Genomic DNA, 25,000 nt, shown 5'->3' on the forward strand with positions numbered 1-25,000 from the left:
CAATGAGCACAGTGAGTACTGGCGATCAACCACAATGAGCACAGTGAGTACTGATGATCAACCACAACGAGCACACAGTGAGCACAGTGAGTACTGATGATCAACCACAACGAGCACACAATGAGCACAGTGAGTACTGACGATCAACCACAATGAGCACACAATGAGCACAGTGAGTACTGGCGATCAACCACAATGAGCACACAATGAGCACAGTGAGTACTGACGATCTGCGCCATGATGGGCATGAGCAGCGTGGAGGTGGCGGTGTTGGAGGTGACCTCAGTGGCCGTGGCCACGATCAGGCAGAGGATGAGGTTCAGCACCCAGGGGTCCAGGGACCGCAGGCTGATCAGCTGGTCCCCCAGCCAGTCCGACAGTCCGGAGGCCTAGGGGAGGGGGAGGGGGGCACACACACACACACACACACACACACACACACACACACACACACACAGAGTAGTATGTGAGGAAATATGTGCACGTGAATGGGACGCTCACGCACACGTGCAAACACACACACACACACACACACACACTCACACACACACCCACACTCTCTCTCTCTCTCTCTCACACACACACACACACACGGTGATCAGCTACACAGAAGAGAACGCAGTCGAAAGTCAGACGCATGAACATGGCCGCACCATGAGCTGTCAACAGCAGGTGATAGGTCTCTTCGTCTCCTCTCCTTGTGGGACTGACGCTTCTGGTCCAGGTCCTGAAGACGCCTCTCCTCAGACGCCACAACTCCCTGGTGGACAGCCAGTCGCCAGGCGCTGCGGTCAGCGGCGAGGATTTCCTACCTCAGGAAGGGAATGCTTGCAGACCCCAAGAAAAGCTTTCAGGCAGTCCTTGAAGCGTTGAAGAAAGAGAAACACCCGTAGGAGGTGCTGGGTTCGTTCTTTAGTTTAGCGTCTTTTCACTATTAGTGAGATAGTAGGTGCTGGGGAGGGCCCAGAGGAGCACTGTCTCCACCCGCCCTTAGAACAATCCTGCACCACCCTTGGAGGCCTGCGCTGTGTTCACGATGGGTGCAGGCACGCACAGGACACTCCATTAAGAACTCAAGGGACATAACTGCTCCCGAACAGAGGCAAAAGACACCACAGGATGCAACTCGCGACAGCCTTCAAAGAAGTATCCCCATAGGTGTACCAGCCAGTATTTCATGACTGCAGAGCCCACCGGCAAAAGACACCGCCCTCCAGCTGCTGAGCACACCCCACAGACCAAACCGCCCCTGCCCGCAGAAAGATGAAGACAGTGCCACTCCAGACACAGCCACACAGTCCAGGCAAAGAAGAAAGAAAAACACCCGTAGGTGCTGGGGAGGACCCAGAGAAGCACTGTCTCCACCCGCCCTTGGAACAATCCTGCACCACCCTTGGAGGCCTGCGCTGAACGAGAGGTGACTTTGAAACAGCGGAAAGGGATCACTAACGCCTTGTTCGACTCATGACTGCATTCCAGGCCGACCCGCGAAGCATTTCAAACCAAAGGGAGAAAACTGACCATAGAAGAAGTCGGTGCACTGCCCATGACTGACCTCTGCCACACTTACCTTGCACGCGTTGGCAAGGGCAAAGCCTCCCCCCAGGAGAAGAATCACCCCCCAGGGCAATTTGCGATGGACCTGTTCCCACGTCAAGAGAGGGACGTAGAAAGGCTCGTCACTGTGTTCTGTGTGCAAAACACACGTGGGGTCTGTCAGCTTGGGTTTAGCCCGGGTGGGGGTGGGTTAGGGGCATGTGTGTGTGTGTGTGTGCGGAGGGGGGGATGTGTGTGTTGTTTGTGTGTGTGTGGGAGGGGGGGCGGCCTGTGTGTGTTAGTTTGTGTGTGTTGGGGGAGAGTGTGTGTGTGGGGAGGGGGCCAGGGGGGGGGGGTGGCAAATGTGTTTTAGTTTGGGGAGGGGGGGCGAGGGGGGGGGGGCATGTGTGTGTTAGTTTGTGTGTGTGTGTGTGTGTGTGGGGGGGGGGGAGGGGCATGTGTGTGTTAGGTTGTGTGGAGGGGAGGAAGAGGGGGGGCTGTGTGTGTGTGTTAGTTTGTGTGGAGGGGAGGAAGAGGGGGGGAGGGGCATGTGTGTATGTGTGTGGAGGGGGAGGGGGCAGGGGGGGGGTATGTGTGTGTTTGCGAGCAGTGGTGGGGGATTGGGGATTATTAGTTTGTGTGTGCGTGTGCGTGTGTGTGTGTGTGTGTGTGTGTGTGCGCGTGTGTGCGTTTTTGATATGCGCGTGTGGGTGTGGGCGTGACTGTAAGCGTGTTTGTGTGGTTTTGTTTCTCTCTCTCTCTCTCTGTATGTGTGTGTGTGTGTGTGTGTGTGTGTGTGTGTGTGTGTGTGTGTGTGTTTAAAGATAGAGATAAATCGTTTTAAATTCTTTAAGAAGTTTTTTCTTTCTTTCATTTTTCATGTGAGCGTTGATATCTGTTCAGATCACTGATTCTTGATGTACATTACAGTAGAAAAAACAAACAACTGTCCTCAGTGAGGCATCAATACAGTGATTTTGTATTTCACTGTATTGTACAATATAAGCCAGTACCATTCAATACAAAACATTCTCTGTCTCAGGTTTTCAAGAAGGCGTCAGCGCATTCGGACAAATCCATACACGCTACACCACATATGCTAGACAGATGCCTGACCAGCAGCGTAACCCAAAGCGCTTTGTCAGGCCTTGTGTGCTTGCAGATATATATTTTGTGTACATTTCACACTGCATTTATTCCACAAAATGTTGCCAAAGGACAAAACTTTTGTTGCCATGGGTTCTTTTTCAGTGCGCCAAGCGCGTGCTGCACACGGGGCCTCCGGTTATCGTCTCATCCGAGACAACACAACAAAACACAATACAATACAATACAACACAACACATACAACACAATTGAATACAATACAACACAATACAACACAACACAATACAACATAATACAACACAACACAATACAACACAATGCAACACAATACAACACAACGCAACGCAGCGCAGCGCAGCGCAGCGCAGCGCAGCGCAGCACAGCACAGCACAGCACAACACAACACTACACTACACTACACTACACAACACAACTCAATACTGACCGGGTCCACGGAGGCAGAATACCCGGGGTACCCGTGCTGGAACGATGAAGAGCAGGACAGCCACCAGCATGGCCGCTGAGGAGTCCTTCACGTATCTGAAAGACAGAGAGCTTCACGTTGAGTGGTCCTTCACGTATCTGAATGACACAGAGCTTCATGTTGAGTGGTTCTTCACGTATCTGAAAGACAGAGAGCTTTACGTTGAGCGGTCCTCCACGTATCTGAAAGACAGAGAGCTTTACGTTGAGCGGTCCTCCACGTATCTGAATGACACAGAGCTTCACGATGAGCAGCGCTTCACGTATCTAAATGACACAGAGCTTCACGATGAGCAGTGCTTCACGTATCTGAATAAAACAGAGCTTCACGTTGAGCGGTCCTTCACGTATCTGAATAAAACAGAGCTTCACGTTGAGAAATGCTTCACGTATCTGACTGACAGAGAGCTTCACGTTGAGATATGCTTCACGTATCTGAATGACACAGAGCCTCACGTTCAGAAATGCTTTACGTATCTGAATGACAGAGCTTCACGTTAAGCAATGCTTCACGTATCAGACTGACACAGAGCTTCACGTTGAGCTGTGCTTTACGTATGCGAATCACACAGAGTAACATGATGAGCAACGCTTCACGTATCTGAATAACACAGAGCAATCCTTTGAGCAGTGCTTCCCGTATATGAATGACAGAAAAGTACATATTAACAGTACTTCACCTATTTTCATCACACAGAACTGCACGCTGATTAGTCATTCATGTATCTGAATCATACAGAATTAAAAACTGAGGAATGCTTCACGTAGCTCAGAGTACAAAAAATTACAAGTTAAACAGTGTTTCACGTATCTGAATGACACAGAATTACACATTGAAGAGTGCTTCACGCACACACAAGATTACACATCGAAGAATGCTTTAGGTGTCTTGATGACAGAGTTATCTTCTTCTTCGTTCGTGGGCTGCAACTCCCACGTTCATTCGTATGTACACGAGTGGGCTTTTACGTGTATGACCGCTTTTACCCCGCCATGTAGGCAGCCATTCTCCGTTTTCGGGGGTGTGCATGCTGGGTATGTTCTTGTTTCCATAACCCACCGAACGCTGGCACGGATTACAGGATCTTTAACGTGCGTATTCAATCTCCTGCGTGCGTATACCCACGAAGGAGGTTTAGGCAGTAGCAGGTCTGTACATATGTTGACCTGGGAGATCGAAAGAATCTCCACTGTTTACCCACCAGGCGCCGTCACCGAGATTCGAACCCGGGACCCTCAGATTGAAAGTCCAACGCTTTAACCACTCGGCTATTGGGCCCGTCATTGAGCAATGCTTCGCGCATCTTATTTACAGAGGACTGCACATTGGTGAGTGCTTTACGTATGTGACTTTCATAAAATTACATTTTGAGGAATACTTCACGTCTCTAAATTACACATTTCAAACACACATATACACACATACATCACGGACACATTTGCAACACACACGCACACACACACACGCGCGCGTGCGCGCGCACACACACACACACACACACACACACACACACATCACATCACACTCGCAAATCACACACAGACACATCACATACATACAGAATTACATTACACACTTAGGAGTGTTTCACGTATCTGAATTTAACAACATCATACAATGAGGTGTTTACCACGTATCTGAACTATGAATACTAACACAATGAGGAGTGATTCGCGTATCTGAATCACGTCGAATCACACACTCAGGGTTTCTTCACGTGTCTGAATTGCAAGGCAATACAGACTGGGGAATGATTCACGTATCTGAATTACACACACATTACTCAAACACACATCAGCACACATACATATCACACACACACTGCAACAGATCGCATGGCGCATGTTTTATGTGTTGATGGGTAAGGCTCTCTTCATCACTCAGTCAGCTGTCTCAGCCGATCAAGGAGAGTCCTTGTGGTTGACAAGAAATCTTCACAGTGACGACAAAAACAACAGCTTTTGAATATAACTGTCATAGTTAGTCAGGGCAATGGCAATCACTTAATTAATTAAGGTAGACAATTTAGAAGGGCTGGCTTGGTTTCACTGTCGTCAAGACACTGCATGATTTATGAAAGACACTTTTGGTTCGTTTTCAGGAGAAAGTCCAACGCTTTAACCACTCGGCTATTGGGCCCGTCAGAGTTATATACACTGAGCAATGCTTCGCGCATCTTATTTACAGAGAACTGCACACTGATGAGTGCTTTACGTATGTGACTTTCATAAAATTACATATTGAGGAATACTTCACGTGTCTAAATTACACATTTCAAACACACATACACACACATACATCACGGACACATGTGCACCACACACACACACGCGCGCGCGCGCTCACCCCGATGTAAACTAGGTAACTCCCAGATAACTCACCCCGATATAAACCAGGTAACTTACCCCGATATAAACCAGGTAACTCACCCCGATATAAACCAGGTAACACCCAGGTAACTTACCCCGATATAAACCAGGTAACTCCCAGGTAACTCCTCACGATATAAACCAGGTAACTCCCAGGTAACTCCTCCCGATATAAACCAGGTAACTCCCAGATAACTCACCCCGATATAAACCAGGTAACTCCCAGGTAACTCACCCCGATATAAACCAGGTAACTCCCAGGTAACTTACCCCGATATAAACCAGGTAACTCCCAGGTAACTCCTCCCGATATAAACCAGGTAACTCCCAGGTAACTCACCCCGACATGAACCAGGACCCCCAGCCCGGGGTCTCCTTGGGGTCCCTGCTGATCCACATGATGGCCAGGAAGACGAACAGAACCAGGATCTCCACCTCCGCCATCCTGTCAGCACCACCACGTGACACAGCAGTCAGCCCTCCAGTTTGTCACACACAGCAGTCAGTCCTCCAGTTTGTCACACACACACAGCAGTCAGCCCTCCAGTTTGTCACACACACACAGCAGTCAGCCCTCCAGTTTGTCACACACAGCAGTCAGCCCTCCAGTTTGTCACACACAGCAGTCAGCCCTCCAGTTTGTCACACACAGCAGTCAGTCCTCCAGTTTGTCACACACACACAGCAGTCAGCCCTCCAGTTTGTCACACACAGCAGTCAGCCCTCCAGTTTGTCACACACAGCAGTCAGCCTTCCAGTTTGTCACACACACACACAGCAGTCAGCCTTCCAGTTTGTCACACACAGCAGTCAGCCCTTCAGTTTGTCACACACAGCAGTCAGCCTTCCAGTTTGTCACACACACACACAGCAGTCAGCCTTCCAGTTTGTCACACACAGCAGTCAGCCCTTCAGTTTGTCACACACAGCAGTCAGCCTTCCAGTTTGTCACACACACACACAGCAGTCAGCCTTCCAGTTTGTCACACACAGCAGTCAGTCCTCCAGTTTGTCACACACACACAGCAGTCAGCCTTCCAGTTTGTCACACACAGCAGTCAGTCCTCCAGTTTGTCACACACACACACAGCAGTCAGTCCTCCAGTTTGTCACACACACACAGCAGTCAGCCTTCCAGTTTGTCACACACACAGCAGTCAGCCCTCCAGTTTGTCACACACACACACAGCAGTCAGCCTTCCAGTTTGTCACTCACACACAGCAGTCAGCCCTCCAGTTTGTCACACACACACACAGCAGTCAGCCTTCCAGTTTGTCACTCACACACAGCAGTCAGCCCTCCAGTTTGTCACACACACACACAGCAGTCAGCCTTCCAGTTTGTCACACACACACACAGCAGTCAGCCTTCCAGTTTGTCACACACACACAGCAGTCAGCCCTCCAGTTTGTCACACACACACACAGCAGTCAGCCTTCCAGTTTGTCACTCACACACAGCAGTCAGCCCTCCAGTTTGTCACACACACACAGCAGTCAGCCCTTCAGTTTGTCACACACACACAGCAGTCAGCCTTCCAGTTTGTCACACACACACAGCAGTCAGCCTTCCAGTTTGTCACACACACACAGCAGTCAGCCCTTCAGTTTGTCACACACACACACACAGCAGTCAGCCTTCCAGTTTGTCACACACACACACAGCAGTCAGCCTTCCAGTTTGTCACACACACACACAGCAGTCAGCCTTCCAGTTTGTCACACACACACAGCAGTCAGCCCTCCAGTTTGTCACACACACACACACAGCAGTCAGCCCTCCAGTTTGTCACACACACACACACAGCAGTCAGCCCTCCAGTTTGTCACACACAGCAGTCAGCCCTCCAGTTTGTCACACACACACACACAGCAGTCAGCCCTCCAGTTTGTCACACACAGCAGTCAGCCCTCCAGTTTGTCACACACAGCAGTCAGCCCTCCAGTTTGTCACACACAGCAGTCAGTCCTCCAGTTTGTCACACACAGCAGTCAGCCTTCCAGTTTGTCACACACACACAGCAGTCAGCCTTCAGTTTGTCACACACACACAGCAGTCAGTCCTCCAGTTTGTCACACACACACAGCAGTCAGCCCTTCAGTTTGTCACACACACACAGCAGTCAGCCCTCCAGTTTGTCACACACACACACACAGCAGTCAGCCTTCCAGTTTGTCACACACACACAGCAGTCAGCCTTCCAGTTTGTCACACACACACAGCAGTCAGCCTTCCAGTTTGTCACACACACACAGCAGTCAGCCTTCCAGTTTGTCACACACACACAGCAGTCAGCCCTCCAGTTTGTCACACACACACAGCAGTCAGCCCTTCAGTTTGTCACACACAGCAGTCAGCCTTCCAGTTTGTCACACACACACAGCAGTCAGCCTTCCAGTTTGTCACACACACACAGCAGTCAGCCCTTCAGTTTGTCACACACACACACAGCAGTCAGTCCTCCAGTTTGTCACACACAGCAGTCAGCCCTCCAGTTTGTCACACACAGCAGTCAGCCTTCCAGTTTGTCACACACACACAGCAGTCAGCCTTCCAGTTTGTCACACACACACAGCAGTCAGCCTTCCAGTTTGTCACACACACACACACACAGCAGTCAGCCCTCCAGTTTGTCACACACACACAGCAGTCAGCCTCCAGTTTGTCACACACACACAGCAGTCAGCCTTCCAGTTTGTCACACACACACAGCAGTCAGCCCTTCAGTTTGTCACACACACACACACAGCAGTCAGCCCTCCAGTTTGTCACACACACACAGCAGTCAGCCCTCCAGTTTGTCACACACACACAGCAGTCAGCCTTCCAGTTTGTCACACACACACAGCAGTCAGCCTTCCAGTTTGTCACACACACACACACAGCAGTCAGCCCTCCAGTTTGTCACACACACACAGCAGTCAGCCCTCCAGTTTGTCACACACACACAGCAGTCAGCCCTCCAGTTTGTCACACACACACAGCAGTCAGCCCTCCAGTTTGTCACACACAGCAGTCAGCCCTCCAGTTTGTCACACACAGCAGTCAGCCCTCCAGTTTGTCACACACACACAGCAGTCAGCCCTCCAGTTTGTCACACACAGCAGTCAGCCCTCCAGTTTGTCACACACAGCAGTCAGCCCTCCAGTTTGTCACACACACACAGCAGTCAGCCCTCCAGTTTGTCACACACACACAGCAGTCAGCCCTCCAGTTTGTCACACACAGCAGTCAGCCCTCCAGTTTGTCACACACACAGCAGTCAGCCCTCCAGTTTGTCACACACACACAGCAGTCAGCCCTCCAGTTTGTCACACACACACAGCAGTCAGCCCTCCAGTTTGTCACACACACACACAGCAGTCAGCCCTCCAGTTTGTCACACACACACAGCAGTCAGCCCTCCAGTTTGTCACACACACAGCAGTCAGCCCTCCAGTTTGTCACACACACAGCAGTCAGCCCTCCAGTTTGTCACACACACAGCAGTCAGCCCTCCAGTTTGTCACACACACACAGCAGTCAGTCCTCCAGTTTGTCACACACACAGCAGTCAGCCCTCCAGTTTGTCACACACACACAGCAGTCAGTCCTCCAGTTTGTCACACACACACAGCAGTCAGCCCCCCAGTTTGTCACACACACACAGCAGTCAGCCCTCCAGTTTGTCACACACACACAGCAGTCAGCCCTCCAGTTTGTCACACACAGCAGTCAGCCCCCCAGTTTGTCACACACACACAGCAGTCAGCCCTCCAGTTTGTCACACACACACAGCAGTCAGCCCTCCAGTTTGTCACACACACACACACACAGCAGTCAGTCCTCCAGTTTGTCACACACACACACACACAGCAGTCAGCCCTCCAGTTTGTCACACACACACAGCAGTCAGCCCTCCAGTTTGTCACACGCACACAGCAGTCAGTCCTGCAGTTTGTCACACACACACAGCAGCCAGCCCTCCAGTTTGTCACACACACACACAGCAGCCAGCCCTCCAGTTTGTCACACACACACACAGCAGTCAGCCCTCCAGTTTGTCACACACACACACAGCAGTCAGCCCTCCAGTTTGTCACACACAGCAGTCAGCCCTCCAGTTTGTCACACACACAGCAGTCAGGCCCTCCAGTTTGTCACACACACACAGCAGTCAGCCCTCCAGTTTGTCACACACAGCAGTCAGCCCTCCAGTTTGTCACACACACAGCAGTCAGCCCTCCAGTTTGTCACACACACACAGCAGTCAGCCCTCCAGTTTGTCACACACAGCAGTCAGTCCTCCAGTTTGTCACACACAGCAGTCAGCCCTCCAGTTTGTCACACACACACAGCAGTCAGCCCTCCAGTTTGTCACACAGACAGCAGTCAGCCCTCCAGTTTGTCACACACACACAGCAGTCAGCCCTCCAGTTTGTCACACACACAGCAGTCAGCCCTCCAGTTTGTCACACACACACAGCAGTCAGCCCTCCAGTTTATCACACGCACACAGCAGTCAGCCCTCCAGTTTGTCACACACACACAGCAGTCAGCCCTCCAGTTTGTCACACACACACACACACACAGCAGTCAGCCCTCCAGTTTGTCACACGCACACAGCAGTCAGGCCCTCCAGTTTGTCACACACACACACACACACACAGCAGTCAGCCCTCCAGTTTGTCACACACACACACACACAGCAGTCAGCCCTCCAGTTTGTCACACGCACACAGCAGTCAGCCCTCCAGTTTGTCACACACACACACACACACAGCAGTCAGCCCTCCAGTTTGTCACACGCACACAGCAGTCAGCCCTCCAGTTTGGTCACACGCACACAGCAGTCAGCCCTCCAGTTTGTCACACACACACACACACACACAGCAGTCAGCCCTCCAGTTTGTCACACACACAGCAGTCAGCCCTCCAGTTTGTCACACACACACACAGCAGTCAGCCCTTCAGTTTGTCACACACACAGCAGTCAGCCCTCCAGTTTGTCACACACACACAGCAGTCAGCCCTCCAGTTTGTCACACACACAGCAGTCAGCCCTCCAGTTTGTCACACACACAGCAGTCAGCCCTCCAGTTTGTCACACACACAGCAGTCAGCCCTTCAGTTTGTCACACACACACACAGCAGTCAGCCCTTCAGTTTGTCACACACACAGCAGTCAGCCCTCCAGTTTGTCACACACACACAGCAGTCAGCCCTCCAGTTTGTCACACACACAGCAGTCAGCCCTCCAGTTTGTCACACACACAGCAGTCAGCCCTCCAGTTTGTCACACACACAGCAGTCAGCCCTCCAGTTTGTCACACACACAGCAGTCAGCCCTCCAGTTTGTCACACACAGCAGTCAGCCCTCCAGTTTGTCACACACAGCAGTCAGCCCTCCAGTTTGTCACACACAGCAGTCAGCCCTCCAGTTTGTCACACACACACAGCAGTCAGCCCTCCAGTTTGTCACACACAGCAGTCAGCCCTCCAGTTTGTCACACACACACAGCAGTCAGCCCTCCAGTTTGTCACACACACACAGCAGTCAGCCCTACAGTTTGTCACACACACACAGCAGTCAGCCCTCCAGTTTGTCACACACAGCAGTCAGCCCTCCAGTTTGTCACACACAGCAAAGAGCCCTCCAGTTTGTCACACACACAGCAGTCAGCCCTCCAGTTTGTCACACACACAGCAGTCAGCCCTCCAGTTTGTCACACACACAGCAGTCAGCCCTCCAGTTTGTCACACACACAGCAGTCAGCCCTCCAGTTTGTCACACACACAGCAGTCAGCCCTCCAGTTTGTCACACACAGCAGTCAGTCCTCCAGTTTGTCACTCACACACAGCAGTCAGCCTTCCAGTTTGTCACTCACACACAGCAGTCAGTCCTCCAGTTTGTCACACACACACAGCAGTCAGCCCTCCAGTTTGTCACACACAGCAGTCAGCCCTCCAGTTTGTCACACACAGCAGTCAGTCCTCCAGTTTGTCACACACAGCAGTCAGTCCTCCAGTTTGTCACACACACACAGCAGTCAGTCCTCCAGTTTGTCACACACACAGCAGTCAGTCCTCCAGTTTGTCACACACAGCAGTCAGCCCTCCAGTTTGTCACACACACAGCAGTCAGCCCTCCAGTTTGTCACACACAGCAGTCAGCCCTCCAGTTTGTCACACACAGCAGTCAGTCCTCCAGTTTGTCACACACACAGCAGTCAGCCCTCCAGTTTGTCACACACAGCAGTCAGCCCTCCAGTTTGTCACACACACACACAGCAGTCAGCCCTCCAGTTTGTCACACACAGCAGTCAGCCCTCCAGTTTGTCACACACAGCAGTCAGCCCTCCAGTTTGTCACACACACAGCAGTCAGCCTTCCAGTTTGTCACACACACAGCAGTCAGCCCTCCAGTTTGTCACACACACACACACAATAGTAATCCCTCCAGTATTGAATGTGGTGTGGTGTGTGGGATATGGTGTTCGGTGTGGTGTGGTGTGTGGGCTATGGTATTGCGTGGTGTGTGGGATATGGTATTTGGTGGTTTGGTGTGGTGTATGGGATATGGTATTGGGTGTGGTGTGTGGGATATGGTATTTGGTGGTTTGGTGTGGTGTATGGGATATGGTATTGGGTGTGGTGTGTGGGATATGGTATTTGGTGTGGTGTGGTGTGTAGGATATGGTATTGGGTGTGGTGTGTGGGATATGGTATTGGGTGTGGTGTGTGGGATATGGTGTGGTGTGTGGGATATGGTGTGGTGTGGTGTGTAGGATATGGTATTGGGTGTGGTGTGTGGGATATGGTATTGGGTGTGGTGTGTGGGATATGGTATTGGGTGTGGTGTGGTTTGGTGTGGTGTGTGGGATATGGTATTGGGTGTGGTGTGTGGGATATGGTATTTGGTGGTTTGGTGTGGTGTGTGGGATATGGTATTGGGTGTGGTGTGGTGTGTGGGATATGGTATTGGGTGTGGTGTGGTGTGGTGTGTGGGATATGGTATTGGGTGTGGTGTGTGGGATATGGTATTTGGTGTGCTGTGGTGTGGTGTAGTGTGTGGGATATGGTACTGTGTGGTCTGGTGTGGTGTGGTGGTGTGTAGTGTGTGGGATATAGTATTGGGTGGTGTAGTGTGGTGTTGTGTGGTGTGTGGTGTGGGATATGGTATTGGTTGTGGTGTGTTGTGTGGGATATGGTAATTGGTGGTGAGGTGTGGTGTGTGATGTGGTGGGGTGTGGTGTCGTGTGGAGTGGTGTGATGTGGGGTGTGGTGTGGTGTGGTGTAGTGTGGTGTGGTATGGTGTCGTGTGGTGTGGTGTGATGTGGGGTGTGGTGTGGTGTGGTGTAGTGTGGTGTGGTATGGGCTGTTTAGTGTGGTGGTTTGGGGTGTGGGGTGTGGTGGTGTGGTGTGGTGTGGTGGTGTGGTGTGGTGTGGTCTGATGTGGTCTGGTGTGGTGTGGTGTGGTGTGGTGTGGTGTGGTGGTGTGGTGTGTGGTGTGGTGTGGTGGTATGGGGTGTGGTGTTGTGGTGTGGTGTGGTGGTGTGGTGTGTTGTGTGGTGTGGTGTGGTGTGGTGGTATGGGGTGTGGTGTGGTGTGGTGTGGTGTGTATGTGGTGGTATGTGGTGTGGTGGTATGGGGTGGGGGTGGGGTGTGGTGTGGGTCAGGGACGGTGCACAGAAGGCGTCATGTCTGACCTCATGGGCCCCAGTTTGTTCCACTCCTGCATGATCACCTTCCTCACCCCTTCCTTCTGCTGTATGCTGATCTTCCTGCACATGCTGCAACACCAACACCAACACTGTACTGCACACACACACACACACACACATGCTGCAACACCAACACCAACACTGTACTGCACACACACACACACACACACACATGCTGCAACACCAACACCAACACTGTACTGCACACACACACACACACACACACACACACACACACACACATGCTGCAACACCAACACAAACACTGTACTGCACACACACACACACACACACACACACACACACACACACACACACACACACACATGCTGCAACACCAACACAAACACTGTACTGCACACACACACACACACACACACACACACACACACACACACACACACATGCTGCAACACCAACACAAACACTGTACTGCACACACACACACACACACACACACACACACACACACACATGCTGCAACACCAACACCAACACTGTACTGCACACACACACACACACACACACACACACACACACACACACACATGCTGCAACACCAACACTGTACTGCACACACACACACACACACACACACACACACACACACACACTCACCCCCGACCCCAAACACACATACGCACACATGCTGAAACACCAGCACTGTATTGCACACACACAGACATTCACACTCACACACACTCACACACACACACATGCTGCAACACCAACACCAACACTGTACTGCACACACACACACACACACACACACACACACACACACACACACACACCCCTCACTTTGTCCTCAGGAACATGACCATCAGCAGCACCCATCCCAGCAGCAAAACAATGGCGGACATGGGCAGCGCCATCCCCATCCAGTTGGCGAACGTCACTCCGGCCCCCACCTGGTCCATGCTGAGGTTCTTGTAGCGGTCGTTGAAAAAACTGGACAAGAAAGGAGGGAAGGAAGGAAGGAAAGAATAACTGGTCCATGCTGAGGTTCTTATAGCGGTCTTTGAAAAAAAAAACTGGACAAGGAAGGAAGGAAGGAAAAAGTGGTCGTACAAATAGATGGATGGATGATTTTCAGATGAATAAATGAATGAATACACTGATGGATGGATTAATGGAAGGATCCATAGTGGGTGGATGTGCACATTCATGAACGAATGAATGACCACATGTATAAATGGATGGACAGATGGATGGATGGAGAGAGAGAGAGAGAGAGAGAGAGAGAGAGAGAGAGAGAGAGAGAGATGATGATGATGATGATGATGATTTATTCAATTCAGGCCATCAACAGGGGGCGACAGCTGAGTTTGAAATGTATTATTGTAACAATGGAAACACAACAAGCATCTTTATCATTGTATTGCATTGTAGTGTAGTGTAGTGTAGTGTAGTGTAGCGAGCTGTAATATATATATATATATTTTTTTTTTAAAACAGGATTTCTCTGTGTGAAGTTCGGGCCAGCCAGCTGCTTTTCCCTGGGAGAGCAACATCGTGCGCCACAGTCCAGCGCCACCCACAGCTGGTATTTCTTTCAGGCTTTTCTCTGGGTTTTTTTCTCTCTGTCTCTGCAAGTGTGTCTGTTTTTCTGTCAAAGTGGATTCTGTTTCTTGTTGGTTTTTTTCTTCTTTTTTTTTCTTGTTGTTGTTGTTGTTGATCCCTCGGCGACGGGCGCAATAGCCGAGTGGTTAAAGCGTTGGATTTTCAATCTGAGGGTCCCGGGTTCGAATCTCGGTAACGGTGCGTGGTGGCTAAAGGGTGGAGACTTTTCCGATCTCCCAGGTCAACATATGTACAGACCTGCTACTGCCTAAACCCCCTTCGTGTGTATACGCACGCAGAAGATTGAATACGCACGTTAAAGATCCTGTAATCCATGCCAGCGTTCGGTGGGTTATGGAAACAAGAACATACCCAGCATGCACACACCCCGAAAACGGAGTATGGCGGGGGTAAAAACGGTCATATACGTAAAAGCCCACTCGTATACATACGAGTGAACGTGGGAGTTGCAGCCCACGAACAATAATAATAACAATAGTAATGGATACTTGCTGAGCGCTTTCCTCCCTGACAGGGAGCTCAAAGCGCTTTACAATAAACATAGCACACACACACACACACACACACACACACACATATATATATATATATATATATATATATATATACGCGCGCGCTTGCGCGAGGAGTCTGCATGGATGATAACTGAATGTCATTGGAAAGGGATGGAAGGTCTATGTAAAGGCGTTTTCAAAAAGATGTGTTTTCAGGCCAGTTTTAAAAGATTGATAACAGAAATGTCGATTTTTAATTAATAATAACAATCATCATTATGATAGAAATTATCATAATCCAAATAATAATAATGATAATAATAATGTCATTTATTTTCAGTCTGATATCACCATCTTAGATGAACAGACTATAAATAAATAAACGAACTAAAAAGATTGAAATGAGGAAGAGTGGCGAAGATCGTGAGGTAAACTGTTCCATACTGATGGAGCTGAATGAGAAAAGGAAGAATCACCGAAAGACTGGGTTTTAACTCTCTCCATACGAACGGCGAAAGAGACGACGTTAACAGCGTTTCACCCCAATTACCATCATCAAAATACTGCAAGCGAAGGCTCTTGTACTGAAGACGTGAATGTTGACAAAGCATTCCACAATTCTGACGACGGAAGCTAAATGTTGGGTCATTGAGACACCCACTGGACATCCGAGGGGTCTGTGTAGAGGAGAAGAGAGGACTGGCCGTACTGAGTGAGTTAACATGGGGAGCGAGCAGCAGCCGTGAATCGGAAGATGATCTGAGTTGTCGTGGGGGTGTGTAGGTTTGAATGGTTTCTCTCAAATACTGAAGAAGGAGAATGAGGAGAAGAAGGTCCCTCAGCACTCACTCGCATAAGGAGAAGAAGAAGAAGAAGAAGAAGAAGAAGAAGAGGAAGGTCCCTCAGCACTCACTCATAGAAGGAGAAGGAGGAGGAGAAGAAGAAGAAGGAGAAGAAGAAGGTCCCTCAGCACTCACTCATAGAAGGAGAAGGAGGAGGAGAAGAAGGAGAAGAAGAAGAAGAAGGAGGTCCCTCAGCACTCACTCATAGAAGGAGAAGAAGCTCCCTCAGCACTCACATAGGAGAAGAAGAAGAAGAAGGAGAAGAAGAAGAAGGAGAAGAAGAAGAATCAGAAGGAGAAGAAGAAGGAGAAGAAGAAGAAAGAGAAGGAGGAGAAGCAGCTCCCTCAGCACTCACTCATCAGCCTGTCCCTTGAAGACCAGGTTGGGCGGGGTGCCGGTCAGCGTGGCGATGCCCCCGATGTTGCAACCGTAGGCGATGCACAGCGACAGCCCTTTGCACAGCATCAGGTAGTCCGGGTCCTCCCGGGACACGCTCCCCACCCCGTCCCCCTCCACCACCTGTTCCCCCACCGTGGGCAGGTCGCCGGCTGGGGGAGAGCTGTACAGCACAGGAAGGGTGGTGAGGGTGGGGGGGGAGGGGTGTTGTCAGTGGTGGAGATAGTGGAGGTTTGGGGTGTGTGGGGCGGGGGGGGGGGGGGGTTTGTCAGTGGTGGAGATAGTGGAGGTTGGGGGGGGGGGGGGGGGGGGGGGGGGGGTGTTGTTAGTGGTGGAGATAGTGGAGGTTTGGGGTGTGTGGGGCTGGGGGTGTGTGTTGTCAGTGGTGGAGATAGTGGAGGTTGGGGGTGTGTGGGGCAGGGGGGGGGGGTGTTGTTAGTGGTGGAGATAGTGGAGGTTGGGGGTGTGTGGGGCAGGGGGGGGGGTGTTGTCAGTGGTGGAGATAGTGGAGGTTGGGGGAGTGTGGGGCAGGGGGGGGGGGTGTTGTTAGTGGTGGAGATAGTGGAGGTTTGGGGTGTGTGGGGCAGGGGGGGGGGGTGTGTTGTCAGTGGTGGAGATAGTGGAGGTTTGGGGTGTGTGGGGCTGGGGGTGTGTGTTGTCAGTGGTGGAGATAGTGGAGGTTTGGGGTGTGTGGGGCTGGGGGTGTGTGTTGTCAGTGGTGGAGATAGTGGAGGTTGGGGGTGTGTGGGGCTGGGGGGGGGGTGTTGTTAGTGGTGGAGATAGTGGAGGTTGGGGGTTTGTGGGGTTGGTGTGTGTGTGTGGGGGGGGTGTTGTCAGTGGTGGAGATAGTGGAGACAGAGAGATAGAGGAAGGATAGAGAGAGACAGACAGAGATAGAGGATAGAGAGACAGAGAGAGAGAGAAAAGAGAGAGAGAGACAAGGACAGCGACAGAGAGACAGACTTACAGAAACAAAAGAAAACAAACAAACAAACAAACAAAAAAACAACAACAAAAAAAACAACCAAACAAAAAACCAAAAAAACAACAACAAAAAACAAGCAAACAAACAAAATAACACATCAGAAAACGGAGAAAGAAAACAAGGAAAATGAAATTGAGAAGAAAAAAAACAAACAAACAAGAAAAAAAATCAACGAAAGAAAGAAAAGAAAAGAAAGAAAAAAACCCACCAAAAACCCAACCCACATAAAACGAAGGAAAGAACGAAAGACAGACTGAGAGAAAGAAGAAGGAGGAAAGATAAACGGTACAACCCCTCCTCCCCCATCGCTCTCCCCACCCTCTCCCCCCCACACCCCTCCTTCTCCCCCACCTCACCAGACAACGCTGGTGTCGGTGAACTGCTGCATGTGGATGGACTCTGACGGCTGCTCCCCTCTCCCTCCTCCTCCCTCCCTCTGTGTGTTCACCGTGTTGTCGATCTGCACACACACACACACACACACACACACACACTCACTCACTTACACACAGACACAGACACACACACTCACTCACTTACACACAGACACACACACAGACACAGACACACATACACACACACTTACACACAGACACAGACACACACACACACACGTACACACGACCACACACACACACACACACACACACACACACACACACAGGTACACACACACACGCATGTACACAATCACACGCACGCAGGCACGCAAACACACACAGGTACACATACATGCATGCACACAATCACACGCAGGCAGAGACAGACAGACAGACAGAGAGAGAGGAAGAATTACAGTTCATTGCGCAGGCTATGTCACAACTCATATTTGACACTTAGGCCTCTGTGCGCCTTCAAGGCTACAGCATCAGTATCAGTATCAGCAGCTCAAGGAGGCGTCACTGCGTTCGGACAAATCCATATACGCTACACCACATCTGCCAGGCAGATGCCTGACCAGCAGCGTAACCCAACGGCTACAACAAGCATGTACTTGATATAGTTTGAACATTGAAGTGATTTGAAGTTACGTGGATAATCATGCACTGATTGATTGTTACTTGAACTTCCTCTACCCCCTCCCTCCCTCTGTCTGGCTTTAAAATTTTTTATTTTTTTTTTTATCTAACTGCTGTTTTCTTCTTCTTTTTTATTATTTTTTTTTTTTATAGTTTATTCGTGTTTTTTTTTTTTAAATTATAAATCTAATTGTTGTTTTTTGAATAAATCTATTTTTATTTATTTTATATTATTATTATTATTATTTGTTTATTTATTTATTCTATCAATCTAGTTGTTCTTTAGCGGGTGTGTTGCAGTCACTGAGTGTGTTTCAGTCGTTGTCGTCGAGCCGTGGTGTGTGAGTATGAGCGAACAGACAATAGCACCACAAGTTGCTGTGTGTTTGAACATCTGTGCTGTACACATCTCTCTGTCTCCTGTCGCTGTCTTTGTGGAGCAGTTGCAGATATAATAACCGACACTGTCACAGATATAGTAACCGACACTGTCACAGATATTGTAACCCGACACTGTCACAGATATTGTAACCCGACACTGTCACAGATATAGTAACCGACACTGTCACAGATATTGTAACCCGACACTGTCACAGATATTGTAACCGACACTGTCACAGATATTGTAACCGACACTGTCACAGATATTGTAACCGACACTGTCACAGATATAGTAACCGACACTGTCACAGATACAATAACCGACACTGTCACAGATATTGTAACCGACACTGTCACAGATATAGTAACCGACACTGTCACAGATATAGTAACCGACACTGTCACAGATATAGTAACCGACACTGTCACAGATATAATAACCGACACTGTCACAACCGACACTGTCACAGATATAATAACCGACACTGTCACAACCGACACTGTCACAGATATAATAACCGACACTGTCACAATCGACACTGTCACAGATATAATAACCGACACTGTCACAACCGACACTGTCACAGATATAATAACCGACACTGTCACAGATATAATAACCGACACTGTCACAACCGACACTGTCACAGGTATAATAACCGACACTGTCACAACCGACACTGTCACAGATATAATAACCGACACTGTCACAACCGACACTGTCACAGATATAATAACCGACACTGTCACAGATATAATAACCGACACTGTCACAACCGACACTGTCACAGATATAATAACCGACACTGTCACAACCGACACTGTCACAGATATAATAACCGACACTGTCACAACCGACACTGTCACAGATATAATAACCGACACTGTCACAGATATAATAACCGACACTGTCACAACCGACACTGTCACAGATATAATAACCGACACTGTCACAGATATAGTAACCGACACTGTCACAGATATAATAACCGACACTGTCACAACCGACACTGTCACAGATATGATAACCGACACTGTCACAGATATAGTAACCGACACTGTCACAGATATAATAACCGACACTGTCACAACCGACACTGTCACAGATATGATAACCGACACTGTCACAGATATAGTAACCGACACTGTCACAGATATAGTAACCGACACTGTCACAGATATAATAACCGACACTATCACAACCGACACTGTCACAGATATGATAACCGACACTGTCACAGATATGATAACCGACACTGTCACAGATATAGTAACCGACACTGTCATAGATATAGTAACCGACACTGTCACAGATATAGTAACCGACACTGTCACCAGGCTTAGGTTTCACTTTCAAGGAGGTGTCTAAGCGTGCGGACTGATCCATATACGCTACACCAGATCTAGTTGTTGTTCAGGGCTTTGTTATCAGCAAAACGGATAGAATACGTATCTCCACAAAATGCTGTGCAACGTTCTGCACCATTTCTGTGACGACCGAAAACACCTAAATAACTTTGATTAGATCTCTTTCATAAAGAAACACGATAAAAGAGGGCGACAACAGATCTTCAAACCTTTCAATGCAGGTTGTACCATCACGAAATGTAGTCTCATGTCAAACCTCAGAGCATTTCACGAGCATTATTTATTTATTTATTTACTTATTTCTTTTTATTTTATTTATTTATTTATTCGTTTTTTGTTTGTTTGTTTTGTTTTGTTATTTTATTTATTTTATTTCATTTTTTTTAATTTATTTTTTCTCAAGGCCTGACTAAGTGCGTTGGGTTACGCTGCTGGTCAGGCATCTGCTTGGCAGATGTGGTGTAGCGTATATGGATTTGTCCGAACGCAGTGACGCCTCCTTGAGCTACTGATACTGATATTGAGGACTATACAACTTGCCATTCTTGGCCCCCCAAAAAACAAAAAAACGGACACAACAGTTTGTGAGAAATTGTGTGGAAAGCCACTTTCAGTGACATACAGATTTCAACAGTCCGTGCATTGTATTGGAGCAGCGGTACATTCTTCGAGTCTTCACTGAAATGTTCTGTCTATCTCATATGTAAATGTCTGAAAGAGAGAGAGAGAGAGAGAGAGAGAGAGAGAGAGAGAGCCGGGCGGTGGGGATGGGGGGAGAAACACAAACACATCAATCTATCATGCAAATTATTCCCAATTTTCGAAACTTTCTCGATCCTACCTCAAAGGGACAGATTTGTTTACAGGTTTTCAGGGTCACGTGGAACTTGTCTGACGCAGCTATTATGACGCAAGCACGCCATGACGTACATGCTGTGATGCGAATTCACTCCTGCAAGCCTTCGCTCAGTGCCGTACACACTATCCCAAAGAGTAACGACTGTCTTTGGCTTTTTTCTGTCATCAAATAAGTTCCTTAAAACCTGAGGAACCACATCAAAAGTAGTTCGAAAGGAAGATAAAAAACCCAAACCAAAACAAAACAAAAAACCCCAACACACACACACACAAACAAAAAAACACGAACCATAATTAACAAGTGATGGATATAATTATGAACAAATAAATCGATGAACAAACTAACTGAACCAAATAATAATAATGATAAGATACATAAATAAGTTGAGATGCAGGGAAAAATGGGTTTCATTACAAAATGAGAGGACTCCTAGAAAGGTGATCTCTATCTATCTATCTATCTATGTGTGTGTGTCTATCTGTCTATTTATCTATCTATGTGTGTGTGTGTGTGTGTTTAGCTATTAATCAATCTATCTATCTATTAATGTGTGTGTGTCTACGTATGTTTGTATGTATCTATGTGTGTGTATCTATCTATCTATGTGTGTGTCTATGTATGTATGTATGTATGTATGTATGTATGTATGTATGTATCTACGTATCTATATCTATCTGTGTGTGTGTCTATGTATGTACGTATGTACATATGTATGTATGTATGTATGTATGTATGTATGTATGTGTCTATCAATCAATCTGTCTATCTATGTGTGTGTGTCTATATATCTACATATGTGTGTGTATGTATGTGTGTGTGTATGTGCATGTGTGTGTGTGAGTGCTTGCGCGCGAGCGCGCGCGCCCGTGTGTGTGTGTGTGTGTGTGTTTACGTGCATACATTGATATGTGTGTGTGTGTGTGTGTGTGTGTGTGTGTGTGTGTGTGTGTGGTGTGTGTGTGTGTGTGTGTGTGTGTGTGTGTGTGGACCTGGATGCTCTTGGTGTGGGTGGCGGAGTCCCCGTGGTGTGTGTACTTTTCCGCGGACGTCTGTGACGCAGTCTGGGTCCCCGATGGCGCACCGTTGATTATAGCGTTGGTCTCTCTGTCACCTTCGTCTCCTGGGGCAGAAGGGAAAACCCCGCTTGTATCGCAGATTGACACAATTTTACAGCTGGGCCAACAGCGAAGTGGTGACAGCTGTATCATCAGTGGTTTCTCCATTGCAACGGGAAATCATTTACTGCTTACATCCCCGAAAAAGGAGTGTGGCTGCCTACATGGCGGGGTGGTTAAAAACGGTCATACACGTAAAAGCCCACTCGTGTACGTACCAGTGAACGTGGGAGTTGCAGCCCATGAACGATGAAGATGGAGAAGGTTTACAGCTTAGTCTTTTCGTGAAGGACTATGACTCTCAAACTAGGAAGTGGGGGTGGGGTGGGGGGTGAGCTAACTGAAATAGCTTAAGACAGACAGTAGTTGTGTGGGGGTGAGGGGGGGGGAGCTAACTGAAATAAGACAGCAGTTGTAGGGGGTCGGGGGGGGGGGGGGGGGGGGGGGGGGGGCAGGGGGCTTGCTAAGATAGACAGACAGCAGTTATAGGAGTGGGGTTGGGGGGGGGGGGGAGATAATTGCTAAGATAGCTTAAGACACCAGTTACAGGGGGAAGGGAGCTTGCTAAGATAGCTTAAGGCAGCAGATGTTTGACGTGCGGGGGTGGGGTGGGGGGGTGGGGTGGGGGGCTTGCTTACATAGCTTAAAACAGGAGTTGTACAGGGGGAGGGGGGTGTGGGGGAGGGGGAGGCGGAGAGCTTGCTAAACTTAAAGCAGACAGCAGTTGTAGGGAAGGGCGGGAGGGCGGCGGGGGAGGAGGGGCTTGCTAAGATATTCTAGGACGGACACCAGTAGTAGGAGTGGGGGGAGGGGGGGGGGCGCGGGGGGGGGGGGGGGGAGACAATTGCTAAGATAGCTTCACACAGCAGTTGTAGGGAGGGGTGTGGGGGCTTTAAGCTAGACGACAGTTATGTGTGGGGGTGGGCGTGAGGGTGGGGGTTAACTAAGATAGCTTAAGGCAGACAGTGTTTGTGTGAGAGGAGGGGGTGTGGGGGTGGGGGTGGGGGGTGGGGGCAGCTAGCTAAGACGGCTTAAGATGTGAGTGGGAGGAAGGGGGTGTTAGGAAAGATAGCTCTAGACAGACAGCAGTTGTAGGAGGGGTGGGGGTGGGAGTGCTAAGATAGCTTAGGACAGACAGCAGTTGTAGGAGGGGTGGGGGTGGGAGTGCTAAGATAGCTTAGGACAGACAGCAGTTGTAGGAGGGGTGGGGGTGGGAGTGCTAAGATAGCTTAGGACAGACAGCAGATGTAGGAGGGGTGGGGGTGGGAGTGCTAAGATAACTTAAGACAGACAACAGTTGTAGGAGGGGTGGGGGAGTTGCTAAGATAGGACAGACAACAGTTGTAGGAGGGGTGGGGGAGTTGCTAAGATAGCTTAAGACAGACAGCAGTTGTAGGAGGGGAGGGGGGAGTTGCTAAGATAGCTTAAGACAGACAGCAGTTGTAGGAGGGGGGGGGAGTGCTAAGATAGCTTAGGACAGACAACAGTTGTAGGAGGGGGGGGGGAAGTGCTAAGATAGCTTAGGACAGACAACAGTTGTAGGATGGGGGTGGGGGAGTTGCTAAGATAGCTTAGGACAGGCAACAGTTGTAGGAGGTGGGGGGGGGAGTGCTAAGATAGCTCAGGAAGGCTAGGGAACCATGACATAAAAGTAAGGAAAGAAACGTTTCAACAATAATAATTTTACCACACCACACCACACCACACCACAACATAACTGTAAAGTATGTTTCAACAACAATACTAACATCACACCACAACACAAAATTAAGTATATAAGTATCAACAATGATAATGAATACAATACACACCACACCAGAACAAAATACACCACACAAAACAACACAGGACAAAGACTGAAGATAAAAACAACAACAACAACAAACTTTCCAATTTCTCAACACAAGACAAAAATTGAAGAAAAAAAACCCCTTTCCAATTACTCAAGACAAGACAAAGACTGAAGATAAAAAAACAACAAACTTTCCAGTTACTCAAGACAAGACAAAAATTAAAAAATAAAACAACAACTTTTCCAGTTACTCAAGACAAGACAAAGACTGAAGATAAACAACAACAACAACAAAACAAACTTTCCAATTACTCTAAACAAAACAAAGATTGAAGATAAAACAACAACAACAAACTTTCCAATCACTCAGGACAAGACAAAGACTGAAGATTAAAACAACAACAACAAAACTTTCTCATTACTCAAGGATAAAGATGTTAGGCATCACCTGGTCTTCAGATCTTTCCCTGTGACAAAGACAAGACAAGACAAGACAGTTTCAGTTTGTCAAGAAGGCGTCACCACGTTCGGACAAATCCATATTCGCTGCACCACATCTGCTTGGCAGATGCCTCACAGCAGTATAACCGAATGCGCTTAACCGGCCTTGAGTGCATGCTTATATAATCATTTGTGTGGATTTGGTTTTACAGAATTTTGCCATGGGTTCTTTTTCAGTGCGCCACACCCGAAAGGACTGGACGCTCCGTTTGAATTTCCAGTCAAACTTGAGAGAAAAGGCGAGAGCGGGATTCGAACCCACACTCTCACAGACTCTCTGTGTTGGCAGCTGAGCGTCTTAACCATTCCTGCCACCTTCCTACAAGACAAGACAAGACAAGATAACACAACACAGCACAAGACAACACAACACAACACCACCCACCTTTCTGCACACTGCCCATCTGGGCAGCCACAGCGTTGGCGATGGGGATCATCATGGAGGCGGTGGCAGTGTTGGAGA

General features: G+C 48.9%; 1 protein-coding gene across 1 annotated transcript in view; it reads right to left on the minus strand.

Moving 5' to 3' along the window:
* The window catches only part of LOC143278466 (Na(+)/citrate cotransporter-like), a 33,106-nt gene that overhangs the window by 6,484 nt on the left and 1,622 nt on the right, over positions 1–25,000 (minus strand). Inside the window, exons 2-11 of the mRNA XM_076583276.1 lie at positions 24,923–25,000; positions 22,119–22,249; positions 17,859–17,962; positions 16,477–16,680; positions 14,003–14,152; positions 13,187–13,270; positions 5,837–5,941; positions 3,089–3,183; positions 1,571–1,689; positions 228–389 (exon numbers count right to left, since the gene is read on the minus strand). The exon at positions 24,923–25,000 is cut by the window's right edge and continues 47 nt beyond it. Coding sequence (XP_076439391.1) covers positions 228–389; positions 1,571–1,689; positions 3,089–3,183; positions 5,837–5,941; positions 13,187–13,270; positions 14,003–14,152; positions 16,477–16,680; positions 17,859–17,962; positions 22,119–22,249; positions 24,923–25,000 — 1,232 coding nt within the window. The remainder of the gene's footprint in view (positions 1–227; positions 390–1,570; positions 1,690–3,088; positions 3,184–5,836; positions 5,942–13,186; positions 13,271–14,002; positions 14,153–16,476; positions 16,681–17,858; positions 17,963–22,118; positions 22,250–24,922) is intronic.

This window comes from Babylonia areolata, unplaced genomic scaffold (genome assembly GCF_041734735.1).
Source record: "Babylonia areolata isolate BAREFJ2019XMU unplaced genomic scaffold, ASM4173473v1 tig00009149_1, whole genome shotgun sequence".
NCBI classification, from domain to species: domain Eukaryota; kingdom Metazoa; phylum Mollusca; class Gastropoda; order Neogastropoda; family Buccinidae; genus Babylonia; species Babylonia areolata.